This window comes from Hemiscyllium ocellatum, chromosome 15 (assembly GCF_020745735.1).
Source record: "Hemiscyllium ocellatum isolate sHemOce1 chromosome 15, sHemOce1.pat.X.cur, whole genome shotgun sequence".
Lineage (NCBI taxonomy): Eukaryota > Metazoa > Chordata > Chondrichthyes > Orectolobiformes > Hemiscylliidae > Hemiscyllium > Hemiscyllium ocellatum.
In genome coordinates, this window is record NC_083415.1 from 25,732,416 (window position 1) to 25,753,169 (window position 20,754).

Consider the following 20,754-nt stretch of genomic DNA (forward strand, 5'->3'; position numbering starts at 1 on the left):
TTAATTTAGTTTGGCCAATATTTTGTCAGGCCTGATTTCTGACTTTGGATCAACTTAGAATATCCTATTTTGGGCCCATGGATGCTTGACCACCTGATTTCTTGAATGCTTTGTTGTGCCTGTATCTATCCAGGCAAGTGGTGAATATTCTGTCACTCTTTTTTGATTGGAATTGATAGTCAAAAAAGAAGACTGAAATGTACAAAATAAGAGCAGGAGTAGGCCATTCAGTCCATCAAGCCTGCTTTGCCATTCAACATGATCATGGCTGATCATCCAACTCAGTTGTCTGGTTTTGCTTTCTCCCCATATCCTTCGATCCCTTTCGCTGTAAAAAAAACTATATCTAACTCCTTCCTGAAAGCATTCAATGTTTTATCCTCAGCTGCTTTCCACTCAGAGAATCCTACAGGCTTACACGCTATGGGTAAAGAAATCTCTCCTCATCTCAATCACAAATGGCATAACCCATATTGTTAAACTGTGACCCCTAGCTCTGGACCCTCCATTCATCAGGAACATCCTTCCTACATTTACCTTGTTTAGTCCTGTTAGAATGTTCCAAGGTTCTGTGAGATTCCTCCCCTGCCTTTGCCTCCATTCCTCTAATCTCCAGAGAATGTAGTCCTAACTGATTTGATTCAATCTCCAATCTCTCTCCATACATCAGTCTTGCCACATCAGAAATCAGTCTAGTATTTTTTGCACACTCCCCATTGTGGGAACATCCTTTCTGAAATGGTCCCTGTTGCGCAGCAGATCAAACACCCCTCTTTCTCTCCACCCCCCCCGCTCCACCCCCCATGTTAAGAGGGTAGCCCAGATCCTAACTTTTTTGTATTGGTACAGGTAGGTGTGAAGTGAGTGATCCAGATGTGATGCCACTGGTCAAACTACGTGATGTTAAGCAAAGTACAATTAATTTAAGCGCTATGTTTAAACACGAAAGAAACAAAAATAGGAATTTAGAATAACCTGACTATTGGAAAACGTAACTGAAGAATAGATACAGTACCTATAACTAATTAACTGTTCCAATATAGTAACACCACATAAAATCACCCCTTGGCAAAACGACAAGTTCAGACACAAGTTCTTACATGTAGTTCTCCAATCCAGGAGGAAACAATAGCAAGAGATTTCACAGCAAGTAGCAGCAAGGAGTCATTCACTTGCAACTCTTCTGAGACCTCAAAACACCTTCTGATGCCACTGCTTAAAAGAAAACTTGAAAGCCTGATCTGTGGGAGCTGGCCACACCCAATCAGGCTGCTTCCATTGTTCCAACTGGTTTTAAAAACTTTATGGGCCTCACACGCCAGTTACTCTAATTCTGGTAGACTGCTTGGCGCTTCTGCCTTTGCACCCTGTCTTCCAAAAAAAAAATCAGGACAAAATAACCTTTCAAAGTGACGTCATCATCACTGTTCCAAACTTGCTGGCAGTTATCCACGGAAGTAGACCTACAAAGACCAGATCAAAGACTGTGTACTAGAAAAACTTTTTATTGTGGTTGTTATTTATGATTTTCATTAATGATTTTGATAAGCACATTAACGAAATCATCCACTCATCTACAGATGATACAATAATCCCTAAAAGAGCTGGATTTTAGATAAATAGGCTAATTTAGATAAAGAAAGAGAATAGGCCCAATTATGACAAACATTCTTCAAGTGAAAAGTACAATGTTATACATCAGTGTCTGGGATTCCCAAGTGCAGCGATATTTGCTAAAAAAAATTATAAAATAGGAGAATCGATTGGAGGTCCTAGCTTATACATTGCTGAAGATTCTCAGAAATGACATGGATTTAACTGTTGTATTGACACTGCTGATATGTCACTGAAACTGACAACAACTTTGGGAATCTTTGGGAAACTTTGCACAAAATCATGTTGAAGTTCAGAAGCCGCTGTCTGTGTTCTTCCTTGGGGCATGATACAAGGATTTCCACAATGTGCAATCTCCCTTGCAATCATAAAATGAGGAAGAGTTCCACTTTCATGCTGTTAGTTTTGCTGTAAAACCCTCCAGAAAAAAAAAACTTTTTGAAAGGGTGTAAATGGGTTTTTAATGGTCTACTAACTTCATAGTTATTACTAAATACTGGTCTTGAAAAGCTAATTCAGATTTCTGGAGTGCCACACTTCTCCAGTTTTTTTTAAGAAATAACTAAAATCTTTAGTTTACCTTTTTGAGATTTACATTTATTTCATTATCTGAACATTTAAGTAAAAATGAAGGATCTTAAGCTGCTGTTTTACTGTGAAAGGATACTCTGATATGACTGCCTGCTTACCTTGCTTGCTGACAACACTACTGCTATGGAGAAAGACATCCTCTTTATCTAGTGTTCAATTCTTACAAAAAATGTGAAGCTAGGTAATTTGTGGATGGATCTTTGTGTGAAGTTTTATTTCCCCCAAGCACAGCAGTGAACACCACTGACTGCAAAATGTGGACCAGTATGGTGAGGCCTTTGAGAAATGAAATGTTGTTTTGAATTGTATGGCTTGTATAATATAATTAGTTTTATCATACCGAGTTTGTACAAGGTTTTGTTAGACTAGCAGTCAGGGTAGCATGTTCATCTTTGATCCATGGACCCTGAGCAGTTTTGAGCCTGTTGATTAAAGTTTAAACGAGAACAACTAAAATACCAAATCATGAGCCTTTCTTGTCAGGATATCTTTAAACAACTGGAGCTATTTTTATAGAGAAAAATGGTCATGGGGAGATGCATTGAGATGGCGAGAAACTTTGGGACATATGTAAAGAACACACAAACAAGTAGTTACTTAGATTAGAGTTTAGAAATTTTTTTTTCTCCCTGAGTTATTGCCCTCTAGGATAGTTTGCCAGCCTATATGACAAGTATAAATTTCACTACTCCTTTTTTAAAAACAAAACCAAATGCTCCTGAGAAAGGAGACCATTTTTAAGATATTGATTAATTGAAAATAATCAGCGTTGTAAGCTAAATTGATTTTTTGCAGCTTTGCTTTGTGGTCTTAGGGAGTTGAACAAGAATCTTTCTATAATTGAGCTTAAGCTTATTTCATCTCCCAGATGATTATATGACTAAAGTGGTGGGAAGTAGTGGCATGAGGTAATGTCACTGGGATTGTAATCCAGAGCTTCAGGCTATTGTTTTGGGGACATACGTTAGAGTTCCATTTGGCAGATGGGAAATTTCAATTCAGTTAATAAAATTTAGTCCAGTGGCAACCATGCAACCATGACCAGTTATTGTAAAAACTTGTCAGATTGGCTGATTTCTTTTTAGGCAACAAATCAGCTTTCTTTACCCAATCTGGCCTGCAAGTGACTCAGCAACATTGTTGACTCTGAAGTGACCTAATAAGCCACTTAGTTGTATTGAAACCGTAACAAGACCGAAAACAAGGAATGAAACTGAACAGACCACCTTAACACACTTTCAAAATCATGCCTTGCAAACATCTTCATCACTGTAAGCATATATATGTATATAGTGGGGAATCTCAAATTATGCGACATAGAGTCATAGAGATACACAGCATGGAAACAGATCCTTCAGTCCAACTCGTCCATGTCGACCAGCTATCCCAACCTAATCTAGTCCCATTTGCCAGACCCAGCTCATATCCCTCTTAACCCTTCCTATTCATATACCCATCCAGATGCCTTTTAAATGTTGCAAGTGTACCAGCCTCCACCACTTCCTCATTGTAAGGGAATAAGGGACATCCATTTAAAAATGAGACAAAGCAATTTCTTCTCTCGGGACAGTGAATGTCCACAATTCTCTGCACCAGAGGGGTATGGAGGTAAGATTGTTGAAATTATTTAAAGAGAGAGATTTTTGAAAGCTGGAGTAGTTGAAGTTCTGATAGCTGACAGGAAAGAGGAGTTGAGGCCTGAAACAGAGCAGACATGATCATATGCATGTGCTCTAATCAACCTGTTCAGAGATGATATTACCTATATCTGAAGCCGGTGGGATATATACCTGAGTCTCCTGGTTCAAAGGTAGGTGAAAGAACTTCTGCCAAACTGGTATCCCATCACAGAGTTCACCCTTCCACTTACAGGTGGAGAGTCCTTGTCACTGATCCAGCTTTCTCAGTGAACAGGATGTCTGATAATCATGTTGTGGTCTGTTAGCCAGGGCTTTCTGATTGGACCACAGTAACAGACACAATCAGGGAATTCTTCCATGAGGTCTACCTGGCTGACCTTGTAGAGATTGTAACATCTTCACATCCCCACCCCGAGTCCAACAATGTAGGATTTTTTTAAAAATATAGATCCTCCTGCAGCATTTTAACACCCGGTCAGGTTCTTCGAACTCTGACACAGGCAGAATGTAATGCACAGTAGCTTGCCTCTTGCGCCCAGAGCATCTCGGAAAAGATACACTCTCTTCTCAAGGCAGTAAAGATGTCGTGGTGATGACATCTGCCGTGTCCATCTCAGATTCCAAGTAACTTCAACACTTGATGAAGAGGGAAAAACCTCAGGTTCTGGAACAGTCAGAAAGGCTGTTGAGGCACCAGCATGTTTTGCTCCCACACTGTTTGAGTGTGCACCTTTCATGTGACCCATGTGCATATTCGGGACAGTTGCACCTACCCGAACTTTATACATCACTGGACTTGACCTTGTGTTGACCACGCCTCTTACCCATTCAGGGCCATTCCTGTGGTTCATACACCAAACTTTTGAAATAAAACTATCTCTCTAGCTTCGCGGAGTCTTGTGCCATTGTGGATAATCATAGCAAGTCGAAAGGTAATTAAAGATGGCTGATAAATACTGATTTAGTTAGCATTGTTCATATATTCTATGAATGAATTATAGAAAATTAAATTTTGCATGTTGTCTGAATGGGATGGGCTTGATGGCAGCCAGGTAATCATTTTATCTGAATGATAAATGTATGTGATGTTACATGAAAAATCCACATAATTTTCAATATTGGAATGTTATTTTTCAAAACAGAGTTCCATAAACACTCAGTGAATGTGAGTTTTTGAATGCTGAATTGAAACAATCCATAAGGCAGCTTGAAGCAGGTTTTGGGATGGTGGGGAAAGCTGAAGATTCATCAGCTACACCAGAAATGTTGAAGAAGCTATTTTTAGTAATTTTTTGAGAAGTGGGTCTTTTTTCAAAGGTGGCCAGGGGAGGTATGGCCAAAACTATCTTTGTGGAAACCATAGAGCATTCTTGTTGAACCTGGTCCCACAAATCAAAGATGGAGAGTTAGAAAATTTGGACTGTTCTGCAGTTAATATGTTCTGATTGCTTCAGTCTGGTGTGGAAACAGCTGTAGTCACCCTGTTCAGGCTCAGTTTAAAACTACAGCGAGGCCCCCAGTTAGGCAATCAAATCTTAACATGCATTTGTAAAGGGGAACCCCGCCAGATTTTTGCAACAGGAGAGATCATTGTTTTGTTTGATTAAAATTTGATTGTTTTGCCATGAAAAGCTTTGCATTTCAATAATATTTTCTGTTGTTGTTTGCAGTGGATTTGATTATGAAATTATAGTGATTGATGACGGAAGTCCTGATGGGACACTTGAGGTTGCCAAACAGTTGGAAATGATTTATGGATCTGATAAAATTGTAAGTATTTGGGCAATATCTGTACAGTAACTGTATATGCTCAGTCCTTTTCTTCAGGGAACTGGGTGGTCTGTTGGGTGGTGTAATCCTTTCACCTCTGGGACGTTTCTGAAATCACTAAGTAAGATAAAATATGATCTCTCTGTGCCAGCTGCTAAAGATTCCAAGGGTACTGAGTTTGTGGCCAAAGTTGGTAGAACAGAACAGCCCACAATTTGGCACTGACTGGCAGTTTCATTGAGCGAGGCCATGAGGCTAGCTCTTATGGGAAATAGAAATGTTATACTGTAGCAGTAAGAACATAAGAATGTAAGGAATGAGGCAAGGCCACTCAGCTATTCAAGGTCATCAAGCTACTGGAGTTCCATCTAGTGTTTTTGTGATATTGTAGTTAGGCACTATCTGTAATTCCTTCTGAATTTGTCAACCTAAGACAGCCCTCCTATCATAATTTTGTCCGAGATTTAAACTATTTCACAAACACAACATGTTGATTCTCTCTAAAGAGAACTAAATAGTTTTATCATTCACTCTACAAAATTGCAGCTTTATCCATGCTTCAATTCAATGTAAAAATGTTCTTCTAGCATTCAGACATATCCACCACATATAAACCTGAATTCTATAATGAAAGTCTATATTGTACAGAAAGGGGAATTTGCATCCCAACCTGACAACTGAAAATACAAAGGAAGTAGAAACATGTTGCTATGTGGTCCTCTTAATACTGGAAGACCTTTAGTGGAAGTTGTCAAAGCATATTAATTATATGAGCATTAGGATCATTGGATTGTGCTGGTGTTCAACAAGATCACATTTTGTTCTTCTAAATTTCAGAGAAAATAGGCTACTTTGCTCAGCACTTATCCTGTGAGAGCCCTTTTATTCCAGGAACTAATCTAGTAAACCTTCATTCCACTGCCCTCAAGGGTAATAGATTCATTCTTAAAAATGGACACCAAAGCTATTCAAAGTGCTATTGATGTGGTCTCCCCAAAGCCACAAATGTGTCAATGTTACTTATTCTTGTACTTCCACTTCCCAGTAACAAAGGCAAAGATGCCATTTGCCTTCCTAACTGATTACTGTTCATGCATGCTAACCTTCTGTGTCTTTTCTGTGAACACACCTAATCCACTACCTACAAGGCATGAGTCAGGATTGTGTAGAATATTGTCCACTTGGCTGGATGAGTGCAGCTCCAACAACACTCAAGAAGCCTAATACAATCCATAACACAGCTGTGTTATGACACTGTGGTGTGATGCTGGAAATCAAGCCCTGCTATTCCTGTGGTCGTCACAACAATTCATGTTATCATAAGTTTCTAATTTACCTGTTTGATAGACTCAGGTTAACAAATCATCAACCACCTATGTGTACTTAACATGATTCTAACCCAAGTGAACAACAGTGAACTATCTTTATGGATGGAGAGGTAAAATTACTGGGGAAACAGTTCAATGGGACTTGTCCTCAGGGTTTGGTGAAGGGGTTCCTTTTGTTTTCAAAGTCTTTTTAGTTCTGAGCTTTTCTTTTGAGTTCTTTCACTTTTTTGAAGGAGAATCAGAGCAACTGGTTCACAAATTATAAAGTCACTAACTTCTTTAAAAGCAACAACTTTTGGCAACTGGAAAGGTAAAATAACTGGCTTTCTTTGCTTTCAGTTATTTCTCTGGATAGAGAGGGAGATACCACCACCCTTCCAGAGGTCCATTGGTTTCTTACTATATTGTTCACACCTATAAGCTATTCCCATCTACCACCTTTAGCATTCACTCCCTGTACCTCAGTGCAATGGTAGTGAATGTACTATCTGATGATGTACTTCATCAATTCGTGAAGCATCCTCAACAAGCACTTTCCAAACTCTTGAGGGCAAGGTAGCTGTTGTTTAACAAAGCCACCACGTACAAGTTCCCCTGTTAAGCTAAATCCTTCAGTGTCTCTTGTTTATGTTTTTACTCAATGATCCAGTTACTGTCTTCGGTGAATGAGTTTTTCATGCTGATATGAGGTCGTGCTTTTGAGGAATGGTCCTGCAAAGATTTTTAGTCTTGATGTAAGAAATTGTTATGTTTTAAAATTTGAGGAATGAAGTGTGCAGTGAAGTATCAGACAATGCACGGTTATAGTGTCATAGAGATGTACAGCACAGAAGCAGACCGTTCGGTCTAATCCATTCATGCCGAGCAGTTATCTAACCTAATCTAGTGCCATTTGCTAACACTTGACCCATATTCCTCTGAACTTGCTCAACTTCAGACTCCTTACAGACAAAACTGACAAAGCTGAATTGTGAATTACAGCAAGAAGATGGAGACTTAGCAATTTGATCAGTGCTGTGAATGCATTCAAACTGAAACTGGTTTTGTGATCCTCCAAATTAAAAGGAATTGCTGCAACACACTTGAGTTCGGGGAAAAAAAAATCAAAGACAAAGTTGTTGTCCCATTTTAGGTCTGAGATGCGCAAGGAGACCTTGTAGAATCCCCATTATAGCATGCTTCGAAGAAATTTTCTGGAAGTTGAATTTACTGATGGGTAATTCCTCCACGTATGGAACTGAAACCCTCCAGAAAACATTGCCCACACCTGAGGAAGTTAATAAAGGAATTTGACAGATGAGTTCAGGACTGAACAGATTATTCTTTTTGTTTCAAATCCATTCCTTCAAGCAGACATTGGCTAGTTGACTACCATCACATTTATAATTTACAAAGCTGTGGAAATGATATAGAGATATTTGCTTTGCAAAATTATTTTCCACTGGAAGCCAATTCAAGGGACGTGATTTTTGGGTACTCATGAGAAATACCCATTCCTAGCAATCTGTAATTTTAAAGTGAAAGCTTACTTTGATTTCATGTACCTCTGTGGAGACAGCATTTTTCAATAGAACATAATCCAGTCCAAATGCTGCGACCTCCTCAGATGCCCATTTGATGGACTTCGTACCACTGGTATCCTGAAATGGCAAACTAGACTTCAAGGGAGTGGCAGATAATATGCAGTCACAGGTGTCACACCGAGACTTGAGTAGAGGGCAAAATGAATAATTTTGGTTTTAGGTTTATATAGCATGTAAAATAAATTATTTCAGTATTTTCTTCAGAGTAGATCGCATGTTGCACTTAATTTCAAAAAGTGATCTTGTGCTTAAAATGTTGGACGCTACTGTTCTAGCGCATTCACTTAGCCTGTTCTCAAAGTTTTCTTAAAATCTCTTTTCCCACTCTTCACAACTTGCGTTACCGATCTGTTTAGTGCCGTCAGCAAATCAGTTTCCAAATCGGAGAGCCATCGTGAATCTATCACTTTTGTAGTCCCTCACCACTAGCAGTCTGCCATGCTGAGAATGATCTGTTTATTTCTATTCTCTTCTATTCAGTAACTGGATGTCCATTTTATATTTTCCCAAATTTGTCATTTTATTTTCTAACCTCGTGTGTGATATCTTATCAAAGCTTCTGAAAATCGAAATCTACAATTCACTGATTCTCCTCTTCTATACTACAAGTAAAACATTTTTTTAAAAAACCTCCCAATTTTGTCAAACATGATTTCCCTTTCAGAAATTCAGTTGACTCTGCCCGATGGTGCTGTTCTAAAATTTTCCCTTCTACTGGTGTCAAGCTAACAGATCTGTAGTTCTTCACTTTCCTTCTTCCTCCCTTATTAAATAGTAGGGCTATACTTGTTACGTTCCAATCAGCAGGAACCTTTCATGAATTTGTGATTACAAAAGCTAATTGTTAACGCATCCAGTATCTCTATTGCTACTTCCTTCAACACTCTGGGATGAAGTTAATATGATCCAGGAGAATTATCGACCCTCAATCCAGCTAATTTTTCGAGTGATACTTTACTAATACTAGTTTATTTTAGGTCCTCAGTTAAGTGAATCCCTTGGCTGCCTAGTGTTTGTGGGAAAATTTGTATGATCTTTTGTGCAGTCAGTTACAAAGTAACCGTTTAATTTCTCCACTGTTCCCTTGATCTCCCCCATAAATTCTCCTTTTCTCCCATCTGTGTTGGGCCATTGAAAATACTTGCTAATCTTTTTCCAAACCACATTTCAAAAGAAGTTCATTTTTGTGTTCTGCACTAACTTGCATTCATGTTCTCTTTCTCTTTTCCTTTATTAGTTTCTTGTATGTCCTTTGCTGGATGCTACATCACTGTTTTGAAGGAACTGTATTGGACTAATAGAGTCATAACAGCATGGAAACAGACCCTTCAGTCCAACCAGTCCATACCAACCACAATCCTAAACTAAACTAGTCCCACCTGCCTGTGCTTGGCTCATAACACTCCAAGCACATCTTTATCTAAATGTCTTTTAAGCATTGTAACTGTACCCGCATTCACCAGCTCTTCTAGAAGTTCATTCCACACACGAACCATCTGTGTTTCGAAAAAATACATTGCCCCAATATCTTTTTTAAATCTTTCTCCTCTCACTTGAAAAATATGCCCCTACTCTAGAAATCCCCCACCCTAGGGAAAACACACCTGCCACTCACCTTTATCTATATCTCTCATTATTTTATAAATCTCTGAAAGGTCACCTATGAATCTTCTATGTTCCAGTGAAAAAAAAGTCCCAGCCTATCCAACCTCTCCTTATAACTCTAAATCTCCAGTCCTGACAACATCCTGGTAAATCTCTTCTGAACCCTATCCAGCTGAATAATATCCTTCTTATAACAGGGAGATCATAACTGAACACAGAGCTGAGGATGGGTCACTCGACCTGAATGTTAACTCTGATTTCTGTCCACAGATACTGCCAGAGCTGATGAGCTTTTTCAGCAATTTCTGTTTTTGTTTGCAATTTCCATCATCTGCAGTTCCTTTGGTTTTTATGCAACAGTAACAATATCCTTTGACATTTGATTAATCCTTTCTGAGCATTCTAAAGCTTAAACATGTACCTAATTAGTGAGTTGACGTTTTCAGTTATGATTAAAATGCATTACAGAAAGAATGTATAAAATTCTCTGAATAGTATCTAGCTTAAGTCATTCCTGATATTGGAGTACTGAATCTTGAACACAGATTTGCAAGAGAGAGAAAATAATTCTCTTTTTCTTGGTGTTCTCTTCTTTTAACCTTGATAGTCTACATATGAGAGGTGCAAAACTGCATTTTTGAAACAGGAGTTTTGAGTAAGTGGGAGAAAGATTGCCAGGATAATAGTAATGGACGTGGAAGAGAGGAAAAAATCAGAACCACTATGATTTTATTGAATGACTAAGCAGGCTTGAAGGGTGGGTGGCCTACTCTTAATTAGTTTGTTTATACATAGAATCAGTGGAGTTCTCGATTCATCTTTATTTGCCATTTTCCCCATGACATTGCATTTCATCATCAATATTTATATTTTACCTTGACAAAGCCATAGCTGATGAAGCACAGTATTTCCACAAGAAGAGTTGATGAGACATTGTGCACTGCCAGCTAGGAGAACAGGAGGACACTCTTTGTAAAATTGAGGCAACAGTGTTGGAATTTCATCTTTTGACTTAATTTTCTTCGAAGTCTGGATTGCTGCTGGGACTAGGCCATGATGAAGTTAGCCCAGCATTTAACAAAAAAACTGTGTTCCTCCCTTTTTAAACTGAATTCTGGAGTCCCTGAAAATGTAATAAATCATTCCGGGGGCATGAATAGCTCATAAGGTCTGTGATGTCTGTCCTTCTACAAAATGCTTCCCTCAGTCATGTCCACATTTTTGCAATTTAAGTAAATGTCCTGCATCAGATCTTTATTTAAACCAGCCTTTCTTTTGAAATCAGTCATTTTATTTGTCCATAGCTGAAGAGAGCCATTTTACATAGTTGCAGTTATGTGTATTTTACAGGTGTACCTTGATCTCATCGGTCGTTTAGAGATCAGCTTTCTCAAAAGCAAGACAAACCTAAGTGTAGGTTTTCTCTTTCTCGTTGGGCTCTTGAACACTGGAATGTGGATGTGGAATGTTTATTTTTCTATTTTTGATAAAAACTGAATAACTCAAAGAGAAACCATTGAGGGCAGGGAAGAGGAGGCTGGAATTGTTTGCTGTGCTAACCAATTTTTTAAAATCTTCTCTACTTATTCATGGATATGATTATCCAAATCTGTTCTACTGTTATCCTTAACAATTAGTGGATCTAAAACGAAAGCTTTGTTGGGAAACAGAGAATAATAAAAAAAAGATGCTGGAGAGAGCAAATGAAAGAAATTCTGTTACAGGCAAAAGCCAGGTTGATAGTTGTGAGGTGATGTGAAGCAGGAGCCCTTTGTCCCACAATGGTGACTTAAACAAAACCTTAAAACAGTAAGTGAATTTCCAGCTCACGTTGACATCCACCACTCCAAATCTACCTGAAGCCAGTGCCAGGGCCAGGTATTGTTTCAAGTGATCCTGTAAACACTCTGGATTCATTAAAATCGAAATGCTTTTATTTTTATAAAGTAGAATTCCAGTCATTAAAATGCTGTGTACATTTTTTCAAATTCTAACATTGCTGTGTTAACATGCTCATCTGAGCAGGAGAGATGGTCACGAGCAAAAAGGAGAAGCATTCTGTAAAGATACGTAGATTGACTTTCATACTGTCTTTTCAGACTCAATAGCATTCCCCTGCTGAATGGTATTCTGCTGGCTAGCTACTACTTTCTCTAGGTTAGAATGGAACAACAACAATGTCTACACTGGAGTCAAAAGTTAAAAATTTCCCAGGTCTTTTCTGTGAAGAAGTAACGATTTGACTTCTCTCTCGTCCTCCGCCAACAGGACTCTAAAGAGGAAGAACTGTTTTTTTTTAAATTTCCTGTAATGTGAGGCTCCCAAGCAGGGCCAGTATTTGTTATCTAATTATAACTGCCTCGATGAAGCCTCATTTTTGAAATGTTGTAGTCTCAGACAAACAAATCCCCAGTATTATTAGGAAGGGAATCCCAAGGTTTTGACCCAGCAACAATGAAGGAACGAACAAAGAACAAAAGAGAAGCACAGGAACAGGTCCTTTGGCTCTTCAAGCCAATGCTGATCATCATGCCCTAACTAAACTAAAAAGCAAACCCTGTGCCCTTGATCCAAATTCCTCTATTTCCTCCCTATTCATGTAACCATCCAGATGTTTCTTAAATGTTGCCAATGTGCCTGCTTCCGCCATCTCTTCTGTCGGTGTATTCTAGGCTGGTACCACTCTGTGTGAAGGACTTCCCTCACAAATCTCCCTTAAACGTTTCCCCCCTCACCTTGAATCTGTGCCCCCTTGTAATTGAAACCTCAACTCTGTGAAAATGCTTTTGACTATCAACTCTATTTATGCCTCCCATAATTTTGTAGACCTCCATCAGATCCCATCTCAGTCGTTGCCTTTCCAGTGAAAACTATTCTCGTCTTTTTAACCTTTCCTCGATGCATTCAAGACTAGGCATCATGGTGAACTTTCTCTGCACACTGTTCAAAGCTTCCACATCCTCCTGGTAATGTGGCAACCAAAAATGCACACAGTACTTCTAACAAGTGTTTTATATAACTGCGATATGTTTTGCCATGTCTTGTACTCCATGCCCTGACCAATGAAGGCAAGCCTGCTGTATGCCTTCTTAGTCACCTTGGCCACTTTTAGGGAACTGTGAATCTGCTCATCCAGATGCATCTGTATGTTAATGTTTTTTATACTGCCATTTACAGTATAATTACACCTAAATTTGATCCCCAAAATGCATCACCTCGAATTTGTCTGGATTAAACGCCACCTGCCATTTCTGTGCCTAAGTTACTAAATTGTTTATATTCTGTTGTATACCTTCACAATCGTTGGTACTACCAGCAACTCCACCAATTTTCATGCCATCTGCAAGTCGGACCATCCACATTATCGTCCAGATCATTGATACATACTACAGACAACAGAGGACCTAAAATTGTTCCTGATGGAACACTTCTAGTTATTGGTCTCCCTTCTGAAAAACCTGTAGTTCCAAGTCAGGATAGTGTGTTATTTGGAGGGAAATCTTTAAGTGGTGGTGTTTTCATGTAGCTGCCACCTTTTATCCTTGATAGAGGTTGCAGGTTTGGAAGGTGCTGAGGAAGGAGGTTTGCTAATATTGTGCGTTGGTGATGCAGGGACTAAATCAAGTGGGCAACTTTGTCCTCGATTGTATTGAGTTTCTTAAGTATTGTGGGAACCCTACTAATCAGGCAAGTGGTGAGTATTCCGTCATCATGTCTTTGGGATATAGGAGGTGATTTACTTCAGAGTTCTCAGCCTCTGCTGCTAAGTAGCCACAGTTTACTCCCCTGTCCTGTTTGGCCCCTAATCTATCACTCGGATAGCTTGCAAGGCAGTCAGATTTGCTTCAACTGCTTGTGGGGACCTGGAGGCCTGTTAAAAGTCCTGATTCGCTTTCTCTAATTGAACTTAAGTTGCCCTGATTGATACAGCTCAATGATCCACTGCATTTGGGCAATGGCCCTATCATCCTCCTCATTGGGAGTGGGATGAAGCTAGGAAGCCAGAATGTCAGCCAGCAGTGTTTAATGCCTGTCTGTCTCTGATCCCAACTGAGGTCCAGAATGTAAGTCCCTTGCTTTTGTTGAGGGGTACAGAGAGCAGAAAAGGTGAAGATATAGGGTCTTTCTCCAATCATAAGAGGCAAGCAGGAGAGATGGCTCTGGAATTGAAAGGGAAACAGAATTAGAAGAAATAATAGAATCATGGAATTAAGAGAAATATACACAAAAGGTACAGAAAGCCTGTGGAAAGAAGAAATGATCGATCCTATTGAGGATTATCTGAGACACTGGCACACATTCTATGGCAAAGAGTTGGATTTGTCTTTTTGTCTGTATTTATATTGTCTCTAAGAGATTTGACTACTAAAAGAAAGATTGTGTAAGGATGGTACAATTATTCTAGTCTGGATAAAGCTAATGGAAATAGTCTCTTTGTAGACGTTTGTGTGTTCATGCTCCACCCTTGGTTTGAATATACTGCATTAGTGGAAGTACCATTGTTTGGATTGAGATGATAAGTCAAGGCCCGATCTGCCTGTTTCAGTGATATAGCCTGTGATTAAAGATTCTCAAGCACTATTTAAAGAAGATCGGAATATTTTTCCATGCCTTGCTAACATTTTCCCTCTGATAAAATCACCTGAAATAGATCTGACCTGGAGCTTCATTTCAGTTTTGTTTGTCAGATGTAATGTAAAAGCAGGTTTGTTTGCAGTTTTAAAAAGCTAATTTCTTTTAAGCTACGTAAACCTTTTAGTAATACTAAATACCTTTGTACAAAGATTTGTAAAAACGAAAAGATGCAAGTTTTAAGTTCCAATTTATTTTGGCTTTGGCCTCAAATACCCACTTGGTAATCAGATGAACAGTAAAGACTACTCATGTTATGTGTAGGATCATTACAAAAGGAAATGCATTTATCCGAATAAGGAAAGTACTATATATTTTAGAAAACATTTCTTCTGTCTTGGGCTTATCTGTTACAGATGTCTTTCCAAATTGTTTGAATGGAGGTATGAATTCCAACTTCCAATCCACAGAAATCCCCTCTTATTGGTTACATTGTTGTGATCAGTTTGATCAGTGCCACAGAAGATCTGACCGTAATGACAATAATCACAGAATCCATACAGTGTGGAAAGAGGCCATTTGGCCCATCGAGTCTGCATCAACCCTCTGAAAAGCATCTTACCCAGACCCACTCCCCCACCCTATTCTCATAGCCCTGCATTTACCATGGCTAATCCACCTAGCATGCATATGCCGGGACACTGGGGCAATGGAGCATTGCCAATCCATCTAACCTGCACATCTTTGGATTGTGAGAGGAAACCGGAACAGCCAGCAGAAGCCCACGCAGCCACTGAGAACATGCAGACTCCACACAGACAGTCACCCAAGGCTGGAATCGAACCCGGATCCCTGGCACTGTGCGACATCAGCATCACTATGCCACAGTGCAGCCCCAAACAGTTGACAGTAGTTCCATGTTCAGTACTTTGTTTGCTCTTGATTTACCATTTCACCTTTTACACCATTTGCTGTGGTGGGATTTGAACCCCATGTTCACAGAAATTTAACCTTGGGCAAGACTTACAATTCCAACGGCATTACCACCACCCTACCTAGTTATCATCTAAATTAGTGTAATCCCTGTATCTCACAAAGTTGGTTAAGAACAATGCACTGTCTATAAACTCTGCCTTACTGTAACATGTGACTTTTTAGTTAAATTCTTCGGAATTCTGTTGTAATTATTAGTTCATGTTTTCACAGCTGCTGAGACCTCGAGCAAAGAAGCTGGGATTAGGTAAGAATTACATTGTCCTCTCTATGAACACTTAAGATATTTTCATTGCAGTTTATCTTTTAAGTTACTTGATTTGTATCTTAATTGTTTTCGTTACAGATGATAAGTAATGTTCTGATCATTTCTAAAGTTAGAAATGAATCAAAGCTACAGCATTGTAGAATTGTTCAGATCATTTATGCAGGACTTAATGGTCTTGTTTGACAACTTGAAGTGTTGGTAACATTACTGAACTAGAAATCTACATTAATAATCTAGAAAACTATAAGATTTTCTTCGTTTAAAAAAATGACTCATAATGTCTTTTCTATCTGGCTTATATGTGACAACTGGCCTCTGAAGTAACCTAGCAAACTTGTCACTAGGGAAGACCAATAAATGTTACTGGTTAAAGGTTTGTGTAATAAAGCCTTTTGCAAACCTAAATATCTGCATTAATAGTGAGTTGATGCCCATGATTTAACCATTAGGGATGAACATTGTCTTTTTTAATTCACTAAGACGCTATGTTCGTGAATAGTACAATAATAAATTACTTCAAAGACTCCGAGAAATGCATGTTAGAATCTTTGAAAACATTTGATTTTGGTTGCTTATTGTGACAACAGGTCCCACATCTGTGTAAAATTCTAAATTCTGCCATTTTAAATATTTTATTTATATGCACACTTGAATTTAATTGTCTGAGCTTCAAACTAAACAATCAAATCAGCTGAGTTTGATGTTTCTGCTTGTCTCACTCTGGAATCCAGGCTGGCTTAAAAAAGACACTTCATTCCTTTTCTTTCTTTCACTTATCACATTCACTTTTACATAAATTGCAACCTTGAACATTTTATTTTTCTGTTATCTTTGGCCGCCTCTCAAAACTGACCAGAAAAAAATCTGAAGTTAAAAACAGCTTTAGGAAACCTCTTTGTAACTTACTTGTGGGACAGGGGCATCACTGGCTGGCCAGCATTTATTGCCTGAGTCCAATTGCCCTTGAAATAGTGGCAGTGAGCTGCCTCCTTGAATTGCTGCAGTCTGTGTGCTGTAGGTAGGCCCACAATGCTGTTATGAAGGGAATTCCAGGATTTTGACGCAGTGACAGTGAAGGAACAGCAATTTATTTCCAAGTCAGGATGGTGAATGGCTTGGAAGAGAAGTAGCAGGTGGTGGTGTTCCAATGTGTGCTTTCCAGATGGAAGTGGTCATGTGTTTGTAAAGTGCTGTCGAAGATCTTTGGTGAATTTCTGTTGAATTTACATCTGTAACTGTCACTTCTATGTATGTATTTTAGTACTAGTGCAGGCTGAACAATTGTTATTTTGTTTCTTCTCTTCAATTTTCCCTTAGCTGGTTTGCCAATCTGCTATTGATACTCAGCAAATGAAAAGTGTTGTATAGATTTGTGGGCTGGATTTACAGCATAAGGGAAAGTGATTTTTTTTTCAACTGAGTGCTGCTCTAATTCACTTTGCAAAATCATCAACATACAATTCAGCTATGAATATCGTTAAATAGTAATTAAAACATAATTCTGTTCCACACTTAACTGCTTAATACTGAAGAAATGCAAACACCAAAAATTTTTTTTCTAAAATTTATGTTGAATATAAATTTGCACACCACCTGCAATTCTGTTAACATACTTAATGAGTTACAACTTTCACTTCAAATTGTGATTCTTACGTCAGGCTCTTGTTGCGGCAAAATCCATTTTAAAAGTGTCAACATTGATGACTGTAACATATCAACTATGGCTGTAGGTGGCACCAACATTCCTTTTTGTTGTAGATTGTAGGTAACTCTAAAGTGTGTGGCCCCTTTAAATTTTTTTTTGTGTAGCTATACATTCATGATAATTTAAAGGGCTGACTTGGTACAGCCTGTTCAAGGACTTGTATTTGTTAGAGAGAATATTGACTGGCTCTGTGATAGACTTCACTCTATTAAACCAAAAATCTGCATGGTGTTAAATTAGAAGTGTTAAACCAAAGAAGAGGTTTCAGTATTTCATTGTCTAGGTGAACGTTTAAGTTGAGAAGAATGCACAGATGCTTGGCTTGAAGGCAGCAGCTGAGGGCGTCAATGATTGAAAGGGTGCAATACTATCTACAAGGTTGGGAGATGTTGATGTCTTGAAAGGTGTGGGTTACTGAAAGAGAGGTCTAATTGAGGGCTGCAATCATCCTGGCTTTGATACATTTGAGCGGGGGTGCAGGGGTGCAGTGCAGTACAGTAGTTGATGTGTTTAAGTGATAGGGCTGGTGATCAGGGGTGTTCTTGGGAGATGCTGACATCATTCAAAGAGGTGTGTGAAAATGTCTGGAAACTTGGAACTGTTGGGGTTGACAGGGAGTGCAATGAAGAAAAGAACATAGAGGTATTGAGGGAGACCCCTTGATCTACAGCTCTCACTGCCAAGTGTTTCCTTCCATTCTTGTGTGAATCATAAATATGAAATGGAAAATGGTTTCAGCTACACCCAGAGTGGGTGAAGTAAACGGTTTCTTCCTGTCTAAGCACAAGGGCTTTCCTAGAGTTATGTGGGCGTCTTCAAAGTGGAATTGCATTAATCAGGTAGTTACACCGTACTGGTTGAAGATGTGTGTAATCATTATATCCTGCATGTGAAATATTTGCAGTGCCCTACTGAGTGGGATAAAAGTTATTACAGATAATCCTCTCTGTGAAAGAGAATTAATCACAGGTGATCTTAAAATTCTCACTTGTAGGCCACAGTTCACAGACAATCCAAGATTTCTCAGTATGGAATAGATTTCCTCTCACCTTGAACTGTAGTTATTTGGCAATGCTGCCTTTGTTCGGTGCTGTACTGATGAACGAGGTTTCCATAATCCAATGCACTTAGACTCCCTTATTGCATTTGAATAGCATGGCTTCAACTGCGCATATTGGAATAGGATTCCCTAGAATGGAGCACTATGCTGAGAGACAAATGCTGATAGCTTTTGTTATTAAGTATCTTCTTTGTTTCTGATATTTCCCATAGAGGTCATTAGAACCATGATCACAATCCATCCAGTGGTTCTTGCTGCTGTAGCTGAGTGCTACAATGGCACAGAAACTGGGGAGGACAGAAGTAACTTGTAGAGTAGGTCAAACAGCCTCCAGATGAAACCACAACTGAAGAATCCCTTGGGATTCAAAAGAGGTACAGAACTTTGATTCTTGACACCACTACCTTCAGATGAGCAAGGCGCATTGTCACCACAGTCTGAGGATGTCCACCGTCATAGAACTACACCAGCAGATGGAGTGGGGTTTGGGACCTGAAGTTATGGAAGGTCATTAAGATGACAGCTGCACTAAATTTCTGTACAGATGGCTGCTTCCAAAGATGTCAGGAGATATCCTAATCTCTGACCCACAAAAACACCCAAGTTGCTACTCCTAATTCATGCCTGATCACATCCACTTAATTTCATTTCCCAGTGATGAGGTTGATACTGCAGCCTGGGCAGTAGGTTTTACCAACATAACTAGCTTCCCCAGGTGCAAGGTGCTATAGACTGTACATATGTCATGTTAAGAACACCATAACAGCTGACTTTGACAATAGAAAAGGATCCTTTTGGGGTCAATGTATACATTATCTGCGATCAGAATCGTAGCATGCTGTGCTCTGCAGAACTGGAGCAGGGAAAGAGGAAATTTGAAGATCTATGAAGAGTATTCTGAAGAGGAAGATGAAGACACTAAGCAGGAATAGCATCACTTTCAAAATGACAGAGGACAGTACAACATTGGGCATAACTAGCCAGATAGGACTTAATTGATACTTAGTTCTAATAGATGCAAACTGGGTGCAGTGATATTCATTGACTATAAGTTTCTTACTTGAGAGGCAAGCTGTTCTCGCTTGTTCTCTGAAGCAAATGCAGCTTTTCCTTTCCAGTTTTAAGGCTTTCCAATATGTGATGCTCCTGCAATGAACAATGACAAGATATTATGCTATGCTGGGCTTTAGGGAAAGAGTAGCACTTCCATGGATAGGGAAGTAAGATGGTATGCCTTTAAGGATAGGTGACCTATGTAGTGTGATTCTTGTAGCTGCAGTTAAAATGACAGCTGATTGTAAAAATGTTATGATGTAAAATAATAATACATGTATTTGCAATATGTGCTCTCAAAGCTTTTCTTTTCATTCCCCTCCCCACCATGTGTATTGTGAAGGGCAGCTGTTGGCTAGCAGTGCTTGATCTAGTTAATGGCTGGGCTTCAAATGTGGCATTAGTACCTGAAATCCCTGGAGATCACAACAGTGATGAGTACTTCCACTATAGCTGAGCACACAATAGTATGAGTGGGTGTTATACAGTCAGGTGCATACATAATGAGGTGAGCTGCAGAGAATCTCCTACAATAACTCACTCGAGCTCAGAGAAAAACCCTCCATGAAACTCCTGAAATTGACACTTGGCTGATTATTTTTTTGGTAAAATATATAACCTGCTACTTGCTGTTTATCAAGGTGATGGTCATGAATCTATGGCTTGACCCCTCATCTTGATGAATAGTTGTGTTGATGTTAGTCTATCTCTTAAATCTCCTGACCTTTCAATCATAGAATTATCCCTCAATTCTAATAGATCCAGCTTGATGAACATGCAAAAGAAACCCACCAGCAATTAGTCTGTCAACCATTTGATTCCTGATTAGGATGAGCATCAGTGTGATGCCAAGAAATGTATGATGGAGCTGCCTAAACTCCAGTATGAAAACTTGCACTCGATATTCTTCCTTTTTTTTATCATCCTGCTCCAGTTTCATCACCAGTCGCACTTTTTCTCTGCCACCTTATG

General features: G+C 39.1%; 1 protein-coding gene across 3 annotated transcripts in view; it reads left to right on the forward strand.

Moving 5' to 3' along the window:
* The window catches only part of dpm1 (dolichyl-phosphate mannosyltransferase subunit 1, catalytic), a 96,135-nt gene that overhangs the window by 25,990 nt on the left and 49,391 nt on the right, over positions 1-20,754 (forward strand). For all 3 annotated transcript variants that reach the window (XR_009645475.1, XM_060836315.1, XM_060836314.1), the window contains exons 2-3: positions 5,516-5,615; positions 15,910-15,943. Coding sequence is in view for 2 of the 3 variants with exons in the window: in XM_060836315.1 (XP_060692298.1) it covers positions 5,516-5,615; positions 15,910-15,943 (134 nt within the window). In the remaining variant the exon portion in view is untranslated. The remainder of the gene's footprint in view (positions 1-5,515; positions 5,616-15,909; positions 15,944-20,754) is intronic.